The following is a 21,533-nucleotide window of genomic DNA, read 5'->3' as shown; positions in this document are numbered from 1 at the left end:
AAGGCCGAAAGGCATAACCAAGTATTCAAAGTGCCCTCTAGGGGTGTTAAATGCCGTCTTCCACTCATCCCCCTCCCTAATGCGAACCAAATGATAAGCGTTGCGCAGGTCCAATTTCGTGAAAAGAGACGCGCCCTGCAGCCGTTCAAAGGCAGAAGACATCAACGGCAAAGGATAAGTATTCTTTACCGTGATGTTGTTCAGTCCTCTGTAATCAATGCACGGCCGCAGCGACCCGTCCTTCTTACCCACGAAAAAAAAACCCGCCCCCGCGGGAGACGAGGAAGGGCGGATGATCCCAGCTGCCAGAGAATCAGAAATGTATTTCTCCATGACCTCCCTTTCCGGATTAGAAAGTGAATATAACTTGCCTTTAGGCGGAGAAGACCCTGGTACTAAGTCTATGGCACAGTCGTAGGGACGATGCGGAGGAAGAGAAGCAGCCCGGGACTTACTGAACACTTCCTTCAGGTCAAGGTACTCCTCTGGCACGTTTGACAGATTCACCGACGACTCCTGTAACACAGAACGAGACACAGAAGAACAGGCAGACAACAAACAAGACGCATGACACTGGTTGCTCCATTCTGCCACGGACCCCTGACCCCACTCGATCCTGGGCTTGTGTTTGAGCAACCACGGATGACCCAAGACGACCGGATGAGTAGTAGATCTAGAAATAAAAAATGGCAACTGTTCAGTGTGATTACCGGAAGTGATGACGGTTAAGGGCTCCGTGGCGTGTGTGATGGTGGGTAGCTTCTGTCCATTAAGGGCGATGACAGTTATGGCATGTTCCAAAGGGTGAATGGGTATGTGCAAACGCGTGACCAGATCATAGTCCATGATGCTGCCCTCCGCCCCCGAGTCGACCAGAGCCTGGCAGGTGTGATGCCCCGATACCCACTGTAGTCTCACCGGGAGGAGTGTCGCAGATGAGGATTTATCCAAGGAAAGACCACCCGACAATAACCTCGGTACTACTGTCGGGCTCTGCCTTTTACGGGACACTCCCTAAGAAAATGCCCCGCCCCTCCACAGTACAAACACAGTCCCATCTCTCTCCGGTGTAATCTCTCCTCCCGGGAGAGCCGAGCTCTACCCACCTGCATGGGTTCAGGATCGAACGGGGGACCGACCGTGTTAACTCCGCTGGCACCGCTCTCCTCCATTTCCTCGAAGCGCGCTACGGGCCTCTTACGCGCCGCGCGTTCTTGCAAGCGAGCGTCCACCCGCAGCGCGAGCTCAATGAGACCGTCGAGACTGGTGGGTAGATCCAGCTGGTAAATCTCCTGCTGAACACGGTCGGCCAACCCATGCAGGAACATATCCCACTGCGCCTCCTCGTTCCACTTGCATTCCGCTGCCAGGGTGCGGAATTTGATGGCGTAATCAGACACTGGTTGGATTCCCTGCCGCAGATCCGCGAGTTTGCGCGCGGCCTCCCGTCCTGCCACCGAACGGTCGAAGACCCGTCTCATCTCCTGCGACAGGGTGTGGAATGAGGAGCAGCACTGATGTTTGTTCTCCCACACCGCTGTTCCCCACAACGCTGCGCGTCCCGTCAGAAGCGTCATGACCAACGCGACTTTAGATTCCTCAGAAGAAAACGTGTTAGGTTGCAAAGAGAAATAAATAGAGCACTTCGTTAGAAAGGCTCTACAAACATCTGGTTCTCCAGCATACCTCTCTGGTGCAGGAATACGCGGCTCTTGTTGACTGCTGACGTTGGCGGATGGGTGGGGAACAGACGGTGGAGCTGGCGCAGTGGGAGATGAAAGATGTTGAACCTGGGTAGATAACTCAGCCACCTGCGCCACCAACGCCTGAACGGCACGAGCAGTGGCCACCACTTGCTCGTCCTGATGATCCATCCGTTGAGCACTCCTGCTCAAATACTCCTGAAGATCCGACGACCTTGCTGGATCCATAAGTGGTCAGTTCGTTCTGTCAGGGAATGAACACAGACAGAGGATCCAAGTGCAAGAATAACAATATTTATTGACAGGAAAATGCTGTACAATAACTTCACTCCAAGGGTCAGTCGAGGCAGAGGCTGTGGCGTGCAGAGTGGCGAGGCACTGGGTGGCGCAGGGCTACAGCGGGTATCAGAGAACAAGGATAATCCAACCCAGAAAACAGGGTACACGACGAAAGTCCAGAATCCAAAAACCAGGAAGAAACACACAGAGAACACGACACCGGGAACAGCCTGCAACGAACTGACAAAGACACATAAAGACATGCACAATATATAACAACCACTAACAAGACACGGCTGGCAACAGATCGCAATCAGACCATAATGGGTGACGCCCACACAATCATTCACTCACACCCAACACACACACACACACACACACACACACACACACACACACACACACACACACAACAACACACGAGGGTGAGTAAGTGAATCCATGAACCGTGACACTCCATGCGTGTTTGTGGGTGCCTGCATGTGTGTGTGTGTGATATGTATTGGGGTTTTAGCTGGTGTCTGACCACATGGCCCTTAGCCCCACCAGGGTGACTCTTTGAAGTCCCTGGAGCTGGTGAGGATGTCTTCTGTTTTGCTTCACTGAGGTAACAAGGGTGCCAATGGGTCAATTTGATCTAGACTTGCCGGACCCTATCCATTTTTTACATGCAGAGTTCAAAAAGCATTCTGACAATTCTAGAGTTGGTTGGCTTATCTGATTATGTGCAGACACTACAATGTTCAATTGTGAATAAAATATTGGCTCATATGATTTGAAAGTCTTTAAGTTTTCATTTTATTCAAATTTAAAAAATGTCCCACCTTTTCCAGAATTTGGGTTGTAAAGTCATGGAATTATTTTATTGCAAACAGGAGTGCCAGCATTTCTTTTTCATGCCTAAGAACTGCTGCAGTGCTTGTCTGTCCTATGTTGGCATGTCACATACAGTACCACTTTAATTTTTTTTTGTTTGACACCATCAGCAGTTAGCAAGTGACCAACGTGCTGGAACAAATTGACTCTAAACCTGCATTTGTCAGGGTTGAGTTTCATGTCCATGGTACAAATTTTGTTCAGTACCTGTCGCAAATGATCATGTTCTTTATGCGTCCGGCCCAAGATAAAAATGTTATCAACTACAATTTCACAAGGCTGTCCATTGATCTCTGAAAGACCTCATAGCCTGTTGAGATTCCATATGGCATCCTCAAGAACCTGTAATGGCCAACTGGGGACATAATGTGGTTAATTTGGATGAAGCTTCATCAAGGGGGGTTTGTCAGAAACCACATTTAGCATCCAGAATGGTAAACATTTCAGCACAAGGCATATCTGCAATGATCTGTTCAGTTGTTTTTAGGGGATGTTGTGGCCTGAGGAGGGCTTTGTTAAGATGAACTGGATCTATGCAAACCCATCTTTTTGGCTGATACCCACTCTGTTGCCTTGGTTACAGGTGTTATCACACCCAATTTTCTTTCATGGCTATTTATATTTTCCGGGGTGCACAGACTGCAGGGGTCACTGTGTTATCCAGTCTCATGATGTACAACTAGCAAGCTGCCAATGACATAACAATAAAAAAGATCTCTGTATTCATGTACCTCTGGTGCATCACATTGCAGCATGTGTACACCAGGTCCCAGTTGGATAAGTCCCGTAGCGATGCTAACCTGTAGACTGAGAAGAGGGTTTACATCCTGATCAACTACGTGGAATTTAAATTGCCCAAGGATGCACTGCATTCCCTCAGTGTCAATTGCCTCTCCTCTAATAAGCCACAAGATTGACTTTCTCTGCGTGTTGATAGGGATGTTGTGATCGAAACTATTCAGCATTCGCTTGGATATCACATTACATTTGGCTCCCATATCAACTTTTACTTTCAGTGGGCCATTTCCATTTTTCAATTTTAGAGTTGTGATTGGTGAGCTCAACAGGGTCACAAAAAAAGTGTCCCTCACATTGTCATCAGTTTTTGCATCTAGCTCATGTATTTTATCCCTTTGCTGGTTCTTTGGCTATTAGGATGGTTTAGCACCAGCTGGCTGTGCTGGTATTGACCCCATCATCTCGTGAAGTGGTTTAATTTACCACAATTGTTGCAGCATTTTTTGAATGCATAGCACCGATTTTTTTTTAGCAGTGATGGAAAAATCTGAAGGTTGTCTGTCATTTTGACAGATTACACTGAGGCTGATGTAACTTGTAACTGTAATTCCCACCCCTGTCCAGCTGGTGGTGAGTGGGCTCCAGTGTGGCAGCAGAGTGCGAGTTCAGTCTCCAGAATAAAATGAAAACGATGTATTTGATTACACACAGGCGAGCACCCAATTTAATTCCATTTAATAATAATAAAATTACTATGACTAATAATAAAATACTTATACTTGCATAATTAAGTTTCTAATCCAGTTCATTTTGTTTTAAATTGTGGCTGTCATAAAAACTTGATGGATTCATTCAAACATACTTAAAGAACAGTACAAAAAAAAAAAAAAAGAAAGAAAGATTATAATACAGTGCATATATTTAGCAAAATGCTCCTCTCTTGAGTTATTTTTCTTGCTGACTATCATGTTTATGGTCAACAAATGGCTTTTCTGAGGTATAATGTTACGTGACGGATGTGATACAGATTTTGGTAATCTACTGTATCTTTCAACATATTTTCTGATGTTCACTCATGTTTATTTCGTTCTGTAAAGTAGTAAAGAGGAAGGAAGGATCGCATTCACTTATGATCTGCGACAACTGTTCAAGATGAAAACTTAAAAGTGACGCACAGTCTTTGTTCAGCTTTCTTTTCATAACATAAATAAATGCATAGCCTAGGCCTATTTGCTTATCCTGTAAGTTTGTGAATAAAAATGAAAATGTGAGTGAAAATGGAAGCTATTAAATGTTTTATTATCATTAAAATTTTTACGATCCTGTCCGTCAAAATGACAGTACGAAAGTCTAGGGTGTATGGTGACCGGGAGGGGACATGTTCGGTTCACTTAGTTCTGTCGTGGCCACGACATATAAACTCGTGGGAACGTAATAATATGTCATGGCCACAAGATATTAATTTGTGGGAACGTGATAAGTCGTGGCCACAAGATCATTTTGTCGAGGTAACGACATCCTTATGTCGTGGCCACGTGATGTAAAGTTGTGGCCTCGAGATCATATGGTGAGGGAACGATATATTTTTCTCGTGGCCACGACTTCATTATGTTGAGGGAACAACATCTATTTCTCATGGCCACGACAAAACCACTGGAAGGCAAGCCTGCAACCTTTAACCAAAAAAGCGTAACTGCTAATGCTAATGCTCCGCCTCTGGTGGTACACAGGGAAGGAGACCAGAGGCTGTTTTTTGAATGGATGTCAATGGATGAGAGGCTTCACTATGCTGATTAAACAGCTTTTGTAGGGAAATAGCGAATCATTTAATTAATCGACAGCCTGTTTGCTAATCTTCAGCATGTTTTACACTAAACAATACTTTCGTTGGGAACTATACGTAGATTTTAGCTTGATAAAAATGTATTTTATTAAGAGAAGTCATACTAGGGAATGTTGCAACTGATGTCACTGCCATTACACGATAGGCTGAGAGGTGCCGCACGTGATTAAGTTAGCCGTTACGCTTTCTCCAATGGTAAGAGATACAGACCCTCTCATCTCCCTATAATATACAATCTCTGGCCATGAGTTAAATGTGTAAACAACCTGCGCGACCATAGCAACCTGGAATTATCAGAAATGGATAAGACTATAATAACATTTATTTTAGAAAAAGAATGGAATTAAGAAATTATTATATTAACATAGTGCATATTATATTGCGCGCGATGTTGCTTAGACAGCATTCGAATGAAGTTTATCAATAAATGTTTAAATGTTGTACATTTTAATCCCATCCAACATTCTTTTAAATCCATTCACTGATCGTTTATTTTTTATTTAATATTTTTATATTATTATTTGTTACATTTGTAAATTTATTTGCTTTATTTTCGCCTTCATTTCCCATATATCTTTATCTAATTAACATTCTGTACTTTGTTACTTAAAGTTTGTATTCTGTAGATACTGTAAATGCCCGATCATGCCAATAAAGTTTTGACATTATGACTGTATTTCTGTAGCCTATTTCTGACTACAGTAGCTTAAATGAGCATCTGTTTTCACTTGTAGCCCCTCGTGCCTGTCACAGCATTCCAATTAAGTTAAAAAAATGTGTTACTATTAATAGGCTATAGCCTATGTTAAAAGAATATTTTGTTTATTATTTGTATATAACTATTGAAAGCTTTATTTATGTTATTATTTTATTTCTGTAGGCGCACGGGAATTTTACAGGAAGTTCATTTACGGGAATTTAACATATATATATATATATTTCCCTCACCATATGATCTTGAGGCCATGACATAAGGATGTCGTTACCTCGACAAAACGATCTCGTGGCCACGACTTATTATCACATTCCCACAAATTAATATTTCATGGCCACGACATATTATCACGTTCCCACGAGTTTATATGTTGTGGCCATGACAAAACTAAATGAACCGAACATGTCCCCAAAGCACGTTGGCCATTACAGTTTGAGCAACGTGTTTTTTGTAAAGTATATACCTCTGTGTCTTTTGTGTCTGTGTCTGTATACCTCTGACTGTTCATGCAGCTAACTTATGTTAACAGCCAAGTTCAGGGTGAGAATTTTTCCCTGAGTAACTGTTTGTGAACAGTGCCATTTTCTATGCCACAAACTATGTGGTCTCTATTGAGTTTGTCTTGCAGCGATCCGAACTTTGCCAGGATTTTCAAAGTGGAGACTGCCAAAATATCAGGATGTGTGTTGCAGGCAGACAGATAAACGAAGACTCAGAAGGATAAAATCCAATATGAAGTTAACAGTTAACTAGCAATAATCCTAAACAGGGCAGAGAAACACACTTAACGTGAACATGACCGAACAGGCAAAGGGATGGTGATTGGCGGCAGCGAAGCACTAGGGACAGGCGGACGACGACGGGATCCCGGTGGCAAAGATGTAAATAGTCCACTGACACAGACCAAGAGCCAAACAGTGCCTGACAGCCCACGGCAGAGTCAAGGGAAGGAGGAGCCAAAATGTTGCTGGCGTGGCTGCCGACATCTGGGGGATGACCGACAGAGACGGAGCTGTAGAATCCACAGGCGCAAACCGAGGATCGATGGAACTAAGTGACATCGCTGGTGCTGGAGACCCAGATAATGTCGCAGCAATGAGCGTCGTAGGTGGAGCCAGAGTACCCAAGGACTGGGGCAATGCCGGTGTGACTGAGGACAGAGGTGAAGCCGAAGGGAAGTAGGAACCCGCTGCAGCTAAAGGGGTAGAGAGTCGGAACGCAGCGGACGGCCTGTAAGTCTGTGGTGGAAGTGGTGTGACGACTGACCAAGGGGGAGCCGGTGGGATGAGGGAACCCGAGCCACTAGGCCGAGGGTTTCTGGTGGAGCCGAAGGTGGGAGCCAAGACGGAGCAGACAGGTTGACGGGCCGAGATGGACTGAAGGGATCAGAGACTGGAGGCAGAGCCGCAGGATTCTCTTGCACAGGCGCTGTTGGTGGTTGCACCACCTGTGGCTCGACTTCATAGCAGGGCTTCCCCAGAGACGGTGCAGGGCTGCAAACATCCGGCAGCAGTGGGGCTGGAGGACTGGCAGAGCTCTGTGGAGATGGTAACACAAGACTCACCAAGGCCACAGTCAGAATGACACAGACAATGCAGGTTAATTAAATGAATAATTCCCAGTCAACAGCGGTAATTCTGAAGAAACTGACAGATCATAGTCCAAACAATTCTCATTGTGCAATAAAGATTCAGATACCGGGTGGGATAGGGTGGGAGTCGACAAGTCGTTCAGCCAGTCCTCAGTCTTCGTTCCCTTGGCTGCTCTGGCTTACTCCTCTGGTCAGACACACACTGGGGCTCCACTTCCAGGGTGATGGCAAGCTCTGTCCTCTTGTCCACAGGCTCTGGCTCATTTGTTGAGGTGGGTGGTGCTGCTCGATCTGCAGGGGGCTCACGTGACTTCTCTGCGGTCGTACAGGATGAAACGGGCTCTGGTTCTGGATGTGCTCCGAATCGGGACACGACACTCTCCAGACACCTAATGACGGTTTCCCTCCAGTCCAGTCCTGTGGTGTCTGGGAGGTCGATAGGGTGGTTGAAGGTTGCCCCGATCCAGAACAAGGTCTTCAGGGTCTCATCATCGAGGGAGCTTGTGACGGCCAGGCAACAACAGTCCTTCACAAATTAAAAAAAATAAAAAATAAATCTTGGCTCTTCTGAGCCAGGATGACTAATTTTGCCCTATCGTCCATTTTGGGCAGTTCGGTCATCTGTCACAATATCAGGATGTGCATTGCAGGCAGACAGACAAACGAAGACTCGGAAGGATAAAATCCATTTCGAAGTTTAATCCAAACAGGCAATAATCCAAAACAGGGCAGAGAAACACACTTAACATGAACGTGACCAAACAGGGAATGAATGTGAGGGTACAACTTAAATAGGAACACAAACGAGACAAACGAGACAAACGAGGGGCGGTCGTGATGGATAGAGAGTCGGACTTGTAACCCAAAGGTCATGGGTTCGAGTCTCAGGTCCGGCAGGGATTGTCGGTGAGGGGAGTGATTATCCAGCGCTCTCTCCATCCTCAATACCATGACTGAGGTGAGACCCTTGAGCAAGGCACCGTACCCCCAACTGCTCCCCGGGCGCCGCAGCAATGGCTGCCCACTGCTCCGGGTGTGTGTTCACAGTGTGTGTGTGTTCACTGCTGTGTGTGTACACTTGGATGGGTTAAATGCAGAGCACAAATTCCTAGTATGGGTCACCATACTTGGCCACGTGTCACTTCACTTCACTAATCAAACACGGTTGAAAACAATGAAAACAAATGAGAAGCGGGAAAACTGAACAAAGCAAACAGGACACTAATGAAAACATACTAAAAGTCTGTGAACGAATAAACTAACAAAACATAACTGTGACAGAGACGAAGGCTTGCACAGACTCACCAGGTTTTTGAACAGCGGTATCAAATTTGTGTCTATCCATGATGACGTTTTTTTGTGGGTAAGCACAATTACGATTAGGTTTAACAACATGTAGGCTTGTACTTTATTTGATTTATATTTGAAATATTTTATATTTGAAAGACCCGCATGCCCTCACTTTCCCGGTGACTCACTCTTCTTTATTGTCACCCGCAGTACCTTAGTGTGACTTGAAGAAAAATACCACATAATCCTATACTCTCTGTCTCACTACTGAAGAGATGCTTGTTTTGCTCTGTTTAAATGAGAAACATCACACAGGTATTATTAGACACATTATACATTTGTTTTGCATAAAAAGGTGCTTCCCAATATCACACCCTCATCTCTTACATCTACTTCCTGGTCAGATTAGTATTGCTTTTATTGCCTTTGTGCTGGAGCTCGTAATGAATTTGAAAGCCACACAGGAAACAAGAGGAGAGAAAAGTGTCTTTGATATCATATAAGTGCAGCATGGAAAGGAGCTGCAAGCACAAAGCTGTCTGATAGATGAAAAAGATCAGAGGAACGGGATAGCATAGATGCTTTCAGGGAACACTCCCACGCTGTCATTTGAATATTATAAAATGATGTCGTATTACTGGATACAGCTTTTTAATTTCAATTTTAAAAATTTTGTGACTGAATCTGTTAGATTTGTTGTTCTTTGCAAGTAATTCAAATTGACTGCAAAAGTTAGTTAAACAATATTATAGTACTGTTGTACTGAATATCACCACATCCACAGGTAATCAAAGCTATTCATTACATTCAGAATTCAGTACAACAGCACTTAAGTTTGTGTGACACTTCTGAAATACTCAATTCTGAGTGGCCACTTGTGGTATTCAGTGATCAGATGTTTACTAATATTCTGTAAATGTCTGTAAGAACTATATATCATATTGCTCATCTGGGTAACTGAAACCATCTTGCATCTCAGTTATCATCTGTGTGGACAATAACATCAGAGGACTTCAGTATTAATATTATTGTATCACTTGTTGCTTCAATAGGTTGATTGTTTTGTAATGTTTTTTTTTTCTTCTTAGATTAGGTTTTAAGATAATATTCAGGTAAGATGATAATGAAAATGGATCCAAAAGAAGCCAAAGAATCAAGCTTTTCTTGTCACCAAGAAACACACAGACTGAAAGAGAATTGTGAGTGAAAAGACAGCAATTTCTCTTCCTTGCTCATAGAATTCTGTTTCCTCTCTCTTCCTGCTCTTCCACTCTGTGGAACCTACATTCTCTGAGTTGTTTTTTGATTATAGGACTCTTAATATAAGAGAACTTCAACTGAACCTCAGATCTTCTGGTTTTTACAATCCACTTAAGCTTACAATGCATTTGGAAAATGCAGCACAGTATGGTTTCACCACTCATTCTCAGGTTCTCATACTCACTGTCTTAACTGTATTGATTCACTGCCTTTTCATTTACAGATATTTTGCTCTCTTTCTCTCTGTTAGGTACATCTTGTTGCTCTTCATTCTGTTCTTCGTCCCAGGTGTTGTGATGATAATTGCCTACGGTCTCATATCCAGAGAACTTTACAGAGGGATTCAGTTTGAAATGGAGCAGAAGAAAGACTCTAGTGGTATGAATCTTTTTTTTTTTCTTTTCGTAAAAGCCCTCACACCACAATTTCATTAAGCTCTTGAAGCCCCGAGTAGTCTGTTCACCTTAATAAACCACATGTAAAACTTCTAAAAGATTGCACTTATTTAGCCACCAGGCATTTTCCATTTATGTTTTTCTGCTAGCCCTTGAATCCAATTTGAACTTGTCATTTGGATGATATGTGTGACTTGCATTTCCAGCAGTGAGCCAGTGAAGCCAAAATAGAAATATCTCTAATTTTGTATTGTGGAAGGCCTATGGTTTTCGATTCAATGCTTCCAATGCTTCCTGTGTGCCAAACAGCCAGTCAAAAGTTTTGTCATGCCATCATTTGAGACCTTTCTTTTTAGAAACCTTTTGGAAACTTTTTTTTGCATGATGCAACTGCTGTAAGGTGGCTTGCTTCCTTTGGCATTCTCAAAGGCTCAACAAACTATTGCCTTCTCTCCCCATTTTGTGAGAGAGGCTGCTTGACCCAAATCTCCCATGGAGAGGACTGAATGCACTAAGGTCATGCTGAGTACCTCCCTGGGCGTTAAGGTTATTTGTGCCCTGGTGTGCTGGATGTAAGTTCTTTCAGGGAGAAGCTTTAGACAACTTCAATGAGGTGGAAAGGGGTACTTCTGAGGGCATTGCAGACCTCCACAGGTACCTTTTATTAGAAGTGTGCTGCAAAATGTAATATTTGTACCATTGCTGGGATCAAATAAATGAGGCTGGAGAAAAAAAAAGTGAATGTGAAGAGTGAATAGTGAAGTTAATGTTTTGGAGAACTCAGAGTAGGGACAAGCAGAACATATATACTATACATATTTAAACAGACTACTGGTCATACAGGTTTTTATTTGCACTACTTTGTAAATCCCTTGTGTCAGGTCCACGCTGAGTGTTACAAGATGCTTCCTATATAAATAAGGCTTCTCATCCTCTTAATGTTGTTGTTCCCTGCAAAACCCACATTATGCCATCTACATTAAACAGAGGAATGTGAAATTTCTTATGCACTTCCAGTCTCTATACTGACTTCCATTCATATGAATGGAAATCAATGGAGTGCAAATTCTAGTGTAACTGCAACTAAACAGAAATAACATCAATAACTTTTGTAAAAACAGAATCGATTGACTGTACACCTTCTTTATCTTCACTTCTTCTTTTACAGGCGTAAAGAATGGGTTGAATGGTGCACTGTCTCCTAGCCACGATGAGAGTGATGGATGTTACATCCAGGTCCCAAAGAAGCCCCCTGCTATGGAACTTTCTGCTCTGACCACCTCAGGCACCGTCAAGACAGACCGTCCACGGAGCAACACCTCAGAGGCCAAGCTCATTGCTAAGAAACGAGTGATACGAATGCTGATCATTATAGTTGCCATGTTCTTCATATGCTGGATGCCTCTGTACTCTGCCAACACCTGGAAGGCTTTCGATCAAGAGTCAGCCCAGAATACTCTTTCCGGAGCTCCCATCTCCTTTATTCAGCTGCTGTCCTATACCTCAGCCTGTGTCAACCCCATCATCTACTGCTTCATGAACACCCGCTTCCGCAAGGCTCTCTTGGCCACCTTTGGGTGTTGCAGGCGGCCGTGCCACAACCGGAGGAAGAGGAGGGAAGGTGATGATGAGATCACTGGGTTCACTGGGGCATCCATAACAAAGTTCAGTTATACCACCGTTAGCACGGTAGGACAGTGTTAGCATTAGCATTGCAGGTGTCTCCAGTTTGATCCATAAGCTGTGTGCTTGTGACATGTACTGCTTGTTTAAGAGTTCAGATCACCTGATGTGTTCTTCTTTTTCATGTTGTTAACATGCTTTATTCAGTGTGTCAGTGTTCATTTTTATTTGAAAAAAAAAAAAGAATACCTCATTTGTCTGTTCTTTCTGCCTGAAGTCAACGTGTCTTTCTATGGTTGTGTTTTCAACTTTTAGCATTGTGATACAATCAAAAGGTGCGGTATATGGGATGTGCAAATATGTAGCTTTATTTTGATTGTGTAAAATCTTTAGAGGACTTTTCAGAAGATGATCTTATCATGCATGGGATTTGTTAATAGAGAAATACCATAGAAATATTCTTGTATCTTTGATGTTATGGAACCAAATACTGCATGTTGCATGATCAAACAATAGAGTACTCTGGTAGATAGCTGCTTTCTGGCTACAAAATGGTACAGCTTTTATTGTCTATTTTGAGTGTTGTGATGTCTGTATTTTGTTCTCTGTTTTGTTAGAGTTGCATAATAGAATCGTTGTCTTAATGAGCTTTGCTTAAATGACACCACAGAGAGTACTTCTTTTGCATATTCTGATAGTTACAGCATCAGATGGTCTTGTAGGAGACAATGTTTAATCTGTGCTCCTTCTTTTTTGACGCACATCTCCTACAAGTTATCCTACATGAAGATGTATCAGGTGGGCAAGGCAATTCAGTCATCAACGGACTCAACGGTCTCTTGGAAATCTTCACCCCAGCTGATGTGATGCAGTGGTCAACATGCCGCATTACAGTTTGGATTTTTTGAAAGACTCCACCTAGATGCTCTGGGAAATAATGAAATAAAAGGAAAATAATAAACTGTAGAGGGAAAAAAAAAAAAAAAAAAAATTTATCTTTATCAGTCTTTATCAAATTGGAGTTGCTCTAATTGATTTCTTCCTTATTGCTGAAGCTGATGAGACACCTGGGATATTCCTGGCCCAAACGAAGCCTCTTTGAATATATGAAAGGCGAGCTAAGCTCTTGTTTGTGCTGAAATTAATTTATTCAGCGGTTCATGCTAAACATGAAAGCTGGTGCTGCACAGCAAAACCAAGTGCTTTAAAATTCAAACTCAAAAGGACTGAACGCACATGAGATGTAAATGTGCTTATACTTGGTTTATCTTGTTATCCACTGGATTGTTGAACTGCTTGTATAGCCATATTTTATACGTATAAATTGGAAGTTGTCCCAGGTTAAATTTTGTTTGCTACCAAATCTGTGCTGGAAAAAATATTCAGTTTATAACTCAGTCTATACAGATAAGAGATTTATGATAAAGTTTAGAAATGAATAGAAACAAGTAATTTGTTAAGCCATTAAAAAATAGGGGTAAAACTTCAGAATACTGTTCCTTCATTAATGAATAACTACACAGGAACAAATGAATAATGTATTATTAACACTCTAACTACTATTAACTGACAAGAAACTCTGATTAATTAGTAAGTAATAGTGCTTAGTCAAATGTGGTAGTATAATAATTAACATGAATAATGCACAATGTATAATTAATTCTAAATCGAAGGTCATGGTAACCTACTAGTAATGACTTAAGTATTACCAAATCCTTTAAAAGGAATTACTAATTATTTTGATCAGTATTCTAAAGTGAAAAGCATAATAACTCCTTAGTAATTACTGAAGTCATTGTAACACTTGAGTAATTATTAGTGGGTTACCATGATCTTCACTTTAAAACACTGATCCAAATAATTATTAATTCCTTTAAAAGGATGTAGTAACAGTTGGGTCATTACTATCCAAAACCTTACAAAAACCTCAAAAGCTTACAATGACTTCAGTCAATATTAGTGAGTTATTATGCTTTTCACTTTAGAATACTGATCTAAATAATTAGTAATTCCTTCTGAAGGACAATTAATGGTAACACTTTATTTTACAGTGTCCTTGTTACACGTTACATGTAGTTACTGTAGTAATTACTATAAATTGTGCATAATTATATGTAACTAACCCTAAACCACAACCTAACCCTAACATAACCCTATAGTAAGTACATGTAGTTAATTCTTATTACTCAGTACTTAAATATATAATTACACTGTAACACAGACACCTTAAAATAAAGTGTAACCAAATTAATTATACATTATGCATTATTCACATGAACTTGTATAGTTCTTAGTAGTTCTCTGGGAGGTATGAAAAAAATAGTAGTTATTGATTAGCTAAAAGTGAACTACCACATTCAACTGAGCACTATCACTTACTAATATGTTAATCAGAGTTTCTTGTTAGTTAATTGTAGTTACTAGAATGTTAATAGTGTGTTACTCATTTCCTCATTTCCTGTGTAGTTATTCATTTATGAAAGAGCAGTATTCTAAAGTGTTATCTAAAATAGGCTATTAGAAATGGATTGTGTCTATACAAAGTATTATTTCTGAGAAACAATAGATCAACTCTAGAAAAAAGTATAACACTTTACAAATACAAATTGAACTTTATTTCTATCAATAGATCAGTGAGAATAGATAAAATAAAAATATGACAAAATGCAGCCTGTATAGGCGTATGCTCAGGTGACAAATGAGAGATCCAAAACACAAGCTTTCTCGCAGGCCTATAGAAAATGGTTGTCGTTTTCTGTGCACATATAAATTGTACACAAATATTAGTGAAAGAAGCCATCTCTCTCTCTCATCTTTCTTCCCTCCTCCTCATATAAACAAGGATAACTTTGGGGGTCCAAACCAGAATTTATAGCTTCATAATTTGTTTATGTGCCCCAAGGATATACAGTGAGCAAATACTTCATTGCGTACACACCCTCCTTTCTTACCTCTTCCATTTCCGTCTGCTTCTCTCTCATTATTATCACTCCCTACTTGCAATTTTTTCTTTTCATCGATCAGTTTTCCCTCTCTCTCCATTCCTTCTGAAGGACCACCTGGGTATGTGGCAGACCTATATCAAACAAAGGTCTTGGGGATAAACAGAAAGTGTTATTTCTCACTTTTTCTTTCTTTCTTTTTTTTTTTTTTTTGATACACAGCGTGTCTGCTAAGCAGCTGCTGTTATTTCTCTTGGTGTCAGTGACAAAATCTACAAAGAAAGTTGAACTGGTTCATCTTGCAGGTTTTTGTTTGGGTAGATGACTGATAACGTAAGTCTGGCCATTTATTTCAAACCACTCCAACAGAGGATATGGATCCTGTTTCCAAGACAACCATTCATATATTCAAGAATGGCTTGATTAGGACCGAACGCTACATAAAGTAACAAATAGAAACTGATTGAAATGAAAGCTACCTGAATAAATAAATAACAGCAAAACAAACAATTACATGGGAATAGATTTAGATAAGCAGACAACAAATAACAAAGAACTACATTCAGAAATTCATCTGTTATCCCAGTCAAGCTTGACACAGATATTCGGCAGTTCTAATGAAAGTGCCACTTTTGATGTAGGCTGGTAGGTTCAACAGGAACAGGTTAACCAGTAACACACCTTCTGACCTTGTTCAGATGAAGATTGCTTCTATTTTCTAACATGCTTATGCTGTCTTTTGCTGTTTCTGTGGCAGATGTAAACGAGTACAAACAGATTGATAATTATGCAGTGTGTCAAAGTTTGTCTGTTCTAGATTGTTCTCTTTGAGGAATTATCCTTTGCTAGTTCCCTTATGAAACATAGATTCAGAAATGTGTTGTATTCCTTGTGAGTGCTTTGTGATCTGTATAATTTAACCAAAACATTATGAGATGCTAAATAATATGTACTGTCCTTAGGGTTTATATTTGACATGTAAATACAACAATTCACCTCTATTCTGTACTATTTTTATGATAAATCTCTAAATGTACATTTCTATAAATATCACATGATTTATAAAGCACACTATAAGGTTGTGAAAAAACTGAATGATTTATGGAAAAGTCATTTTTTGTAATTGACATATTATGTTGCCAAATTAACCACGCAGACAAAGATACCAAAAACAAATAAACAAACAAAGAAAATTCAAATCCAATATAAAAAGCAAAATGTACTGGTCCTCTGAGATAGAGAGAATTGTGAGAGTTTGGTTTAGTTCAGTATTCAACACAATTAAGTGATAAGGAAAAGGTTGTTAATATACAGTGTATTGGCTAAAACAACACAATACACCTTGGCCACCATAGCCTTAAATGAGGGAGAAAAAAGTGTATGAGACTCTTTTTGTGTGTGTGTGTGTGTGTGTGTGTGTGTGTGTGTGTGTGTGTGTGTGTTTGTTCTTGTATGGTTTATGAGGACACAGATGTCTATAATGACATTGGTATTAAAACGTAAACATGGTTTATGAGGACACTTTGTGTGTCCTTGTAAACCAAAAGGCTTAAAAAACATACTAAACAGTGTTTTTTGAAATTCAAAAAATGCAGACAGTTTTTTGTGATGGGTAGGTTTAGGGGTAGGGGTAGTGTAGTGGGATAGAATATACAATTTGTACAGTATAAAAAACCATTACGTCTATGGAGAGTCCCCGTAAACCATATATACAAGTGTGTGTGTGTTTGTATAAGCACTTGTGTAACCAGAGATTATATTATTAGGCCATTTTTTGTAGCAAATTGCCCTTTTCTTTAACATTCATCAGTACTCAGTTTGCAATTTTGTACTTTGTAAAAGTTATGTGACAGTCATGCTCTTTTCCATGTCTGAAATTATCCATGTTTTAGGCTGATTTATGTTACTGTGTTTCTACTGTATTTCTTACGTCTTCAAGAAAATACAGACAGCGTCGACAGATTAATCATTTTTTTTTAATTTGTTATTGGGTATTTGTCTGAAGCAAACTATGATTTATAGGGTTGTTTCTAAAAGATTAATAAAGTAATATTTTCTCCCAGTGTTTCCCTCTTCCATCTCCATCTAGTTGCTGCTGTGATGGATGGGTTTCAAAGGGCAAGCTTCTGGGCAGAGTTTTAAGTGGGCGTACACGCTTTGTGCACTGAATGAAAATTCAGTGTTCTGAACTGTAAGAATACATGAGGAGTGAACAGAAATGTTTTACTTTGAAAAAATATTTTTAAAAACCTTTTTGAAAATAATGGTTTAAACTCACATATATTCAGGTCTAAGAAAAATATATTATTTTTTACTTCATGGTTACATGCCACTTTACATTTGTCATTAAACCAGAGGTCTTTAACCCTGCTCTTGGTGACCGACAGTTCTGTAGAGTTAAGCTCCAACCCTAATCAAACACACATGAACCAGCTAATCAAGCTCTTCAGGATTGCTCGGAAATTACAGGCAGGTGTGCTGAAGCAGGTTGGATATAAACTTTGCAGAACAGTGGGTCTCCAGGAGCAGGGTTGAAGACTTTTGATTTAAACTTTTTTTAAAAATGGGATAAAAGTTTTTGTGATGAAACCAACATGAATACTAAGAGTACATTTCTAAGAACATGGACGTTTTTAAATCTTTTCTTCATCATGGACTCTTATATGTCACTTAACCAAATATTTGTCAATGAGCCTTGCAAGCATTTTCCTTTTTGAGACTGTATGACTTGTGAGTTCTCAGAAGACCCTGTACCCTGTATGTTCTGTTTAATATGATTACTCCTTGTCACGCAAGCTGTGAGAAATGTGTATCAGTGTCTTTTTCAAAGCTAGTTTATCTCATTATATGTTTGATATATTTAGAATACCTGTGGCAGCTTGTTTCGCAATGTGCAAATGTCTTTGTCGTGTTCTGGGTTTGTAGTTTGTGGCCAAGGCTAAAATAAAGCTTTCTCTATGCTGCCATGGTAATCTGTCTTCTGTTATTATGTCTTTGAAACTCCCACTTCTTCCTCCTCCATCACAGAATGTTTATTCAGCTACTTAGTTTGCAGGTGTTGTCTCACAGAATTTATTTCTCAGGGAAAGCCAGTGTTGTGACAGCACTGGTACTCAAAAGTGCTTGCATCTTTTTTTGTCTGCATAGCTTTGAGCAACAGAATAAGAGTATACAGTATGTGCTGTGTTTGTGTTGTGGATAGACTGGAGAGTAGAGAGTTTGATGTCGAGATGGTGTGTTAAACCCGCCAGAAAGGTTCTTGTGACACAAAGGAATTAAATCTAGCAACAAACAGTAATTAAATCTAGAGTAAACTGACATTTGAAAATCCAATTAACCTCTTTGGTAACCCCTTCATAACTCAAATAAATTTCAACACACTGTCTCTATTCTCAATAGTACATAAAGGGCATTGCTGCATTGTTTAACATTTGATATGACTAGATAATATCCATAATATCCAAATGTTCACAAGTCATACCTCATACTGAGCTGTTCGATTTCAGCATGTATGTAGCCTAATACATATTTAATGCCACATTTTGTAATGAATTGTCACTTTCTTTAAATCGCTTAATGTCATAAAGAGATAATAATAATAATAACAATAAGGACTGATGACAATCCCAGTCCAAAAAATGCAACATGAAATATTAGATTTGTACTCTCAGTGACACTGACTGAGATCCTTTTAACCCATAATATTAGCCATAGTCTGAACATTCATAAATCTATGGAGTCACACACAATAACAGGTCATTCAGAACTTTCATGATAAAGGTTCATAACATGGCATATTCCATACTGCCTGTCAAAATTTTGCTTTTAACAAAATTAATGTAATTATATTTTCTAAGATATAGTCAAAAAGAGCACTAGCACTGACACTGAGGTTTTTTGAGGAAAGGCAAAAATTGTCTCCTAGGCATGGAAGAGCATTTAATACATCTGGCTGCAAGTCAGGCCTGTGTTAAGATTCACTTTACCCGAACAGTTCTTTTTGTCTTGTTCCCTTGTGGCAGCCATAATTGGGGTCAATGTCCTCTTTTTGCTCATTTCGCAACCTTCTCTGTTCAATTGCCTTATTATCTCTCAGGTTTACGGTTCACACCTGCCTGTCAAGAGGAAATTTCCTTGTGATTATTAATTAGCTGCACATGCGTGCAGGCAAGTAATGAGCTCGAAGGAATATGATGATTTTAAGCACATCCAGATGAAATTGTTAAAAAAAAGTCTTTTTTTTTCCATGTTACATTCATCTGAATGAATGGTAAATCTCATACTGAGATATGACTAATCAAAAACACAAGCAATTACCACTGTGTGAGCCATCAGGGGAAGCTAAGCAATTCTCTCTGCCTGAATGCTATAGTTCTCAAGCATCCAACACTTATTTTCGTTTCATCTCTTAAAAAAAGGCTCCCATTGAAGAAATTCCAGTGGGTAGAGAGAGAAAATTGCGTTAAGGATGGCGAAGATTGCTAGACCGCAAGGGGAGATGGTCTGTTTTTATGAGGGTCAGTCTAAGTCAACAAGTCTCTCCTGGTCACACACACTGTCATTGTACCTGTTATAAGATTCTGTCTCTACACTGCTCATTTCTGTGGCTAGACTGTGTAAGGATTGATCCTGGAGAGACATTAGGTCAAAGTAATGTCTTGTGAGGAATCTCTCTCTCTCTCTCTCTCTCTCTCTCTCTCTCTCTCTGTGTTGTGCAGTATTTCATTTATAAGCCATATCTGGTGCCTATCTCCGAAACTTTGGTCATATCACGGGTGATGTGTGTATGTGTGTGAGCTTATGTGAGAGGCTCCTATCTCAAGGCAGATTACAGTGTCAGGAGACATTAAGCTAGAGATCTCTCATTGGGTCTGTCCAATCTCACAATGTTTTAAGAAGCAATTCTAACAATCTAAAAGAAAACTGCACTCCCCCCCCAAAAAATGTTTGAATTATTGATAGCCTTTCACTCTTACTTTCTGTCACTACCTGTCTTTGAGGATGTTCTAAATAATCGTATTCCTTTTCTGCTGTCTTCTGGCATAAAACTGTTTGCTGTCTTGATTGCAGTGACGCAGTCACACTGGCCTTGATGCTAACAGATGTAAATTTCCATTAGTTGCTTTATTATTCAATGTCAATACAGCAAATGATGACTGCAGCCAAATTTACACACGGAATACATTTGATTGCATGAGAATCCTCTGAAAAGGTTGCTCCTTTTTCAAATAAACAAGTGTATACCTTTTGACTTAACTTCCTCAAAAGTAATAAAAGAAAAATTCAAGGCTCATTCATAAAGCATGTTCACCGGATAAACACCTTGGTTTAGTTCACCTGAATTTACTGCTCAATTTATACCAGGAAATTTGTACCATGCACACACTGGCAGAGAGGCCTTACAACTTTGAGTCGAGATTCAAGCCATCACGATCTTATTACACTTCTGACATAGTGATTCAAATCTTTTTTTTCACATAGTGTGGCTTTAAAAGGTGGAAGAAGAAAAGAAATACGAAAAAAATAAAAAAAAATAAATGCTGAATTTTCACCTGAGACATAAGTGGTAAAAGCAGAGCGACTATATTTCATATGGATGGACACTCCTCTTCGCTTCAGTAATGAGACGATGTTGGAGGATTCACTGTCAGCCAAATAGACTCTTTACACACACTCACAACCATATCCACACACACACACTGCTTCATGATGCACACTGCATACTAACGACTTGGAAAGCTCTGGAGAGCCAGACCCCAGAACAAGCTATTCATCTTCACTGGGCCCTCACATTTCTGTTCTTCTCTCTTCTTCTTCTTCTTCTTCTTCTTCTTTTTATCTGATATTGCAAATCTTGTTGCTTCATTTCATCTCTTTTGTTCTCTATGTGTTTGTAAAATTCACCCTTTGGTCCAGCAATTTGCTATAATGTGGCCAAACATTACATGGTGCTGCTCACAGGCTCACTTTTACATATTGGTCCATGTTACATGATGTTTTTCAAATGGAGAGAGACAGAGGAAATGGGAGGCAGTAACTGTCTATGGATTACACATTAGTGACCGACCCCTGACCCCTGATGCACTTGTAATGGATCAAAGGGCGCACTGGCACAGGTGGCCATTTTTTTAAAAATGTTTAGCCAGCATTGTTTTTGGTGCTTTGGTGGGAGGAATGCAAAAGTGTGTATCTACATAAGCTACATTGGGTTTAGATATGCATTGTGAGCAAGACTGCATGAAATGATCATGCTCCATTCTTGTTTTAATTATATGCTG

At 40.2% G+C, this 21,533-nt stretch overlaps 1 protein-coding gene across 2 annotated transcripts in view; it reads left to right on the top strand.

The window, feature by feature from the left end:
- Positions 1-18,219, top strand: part of cckbra (cholecystokinin B receptor a) — a 45,264-nt gene extending 27,045 nt beyond the window's left edge. The window contains exons 4-6 of one of the 2 annotated variants that reach the window (XM_051887828.1): positions 10,546-10,673; positions 11,859-12,379; positions 13,088-18,219. In XM_051887828.1, the coding sequence (XP_051743788.1) occupies positions 10,546-10,673; positions 11,859-12,379; positions 13,088-13,180 (742 nt within the window). In that variant the 3' untranslated portion in view covers positions 13,181-18,219. Of the gene's footprint in view, positions 1-10,545; positions 10,674-11,858 lie in introns of both variants that reach the window. The other variant, XM_051887830.1, reaches the window with a different exon arrangement.
- The last annotated feature ends 3,314 nt before the right edge of the window (positions 18,220-21,533 follow it).

The sequence above is a fragment of the Ctenopharyngodon idella genome, chromosome 1 (genome assembly GCF_019924925.1).
Source record: "Ctenopharyngodon idella isolate HZGC_01 chromosome 1, HZGC01, whole genome shotgun sequence".
Taxonomy (NCBI): domain Eukaryota; kingdom Metazoa; phylum Chordata; class Actinopteri; order Cypriniformes; family Xenocyprididae; genus Ctenopharyngodon; species Ctenopharyngodon idella.
This window is presented reverse-complemented; position numbering and strand designations above follow the sequence as displayed.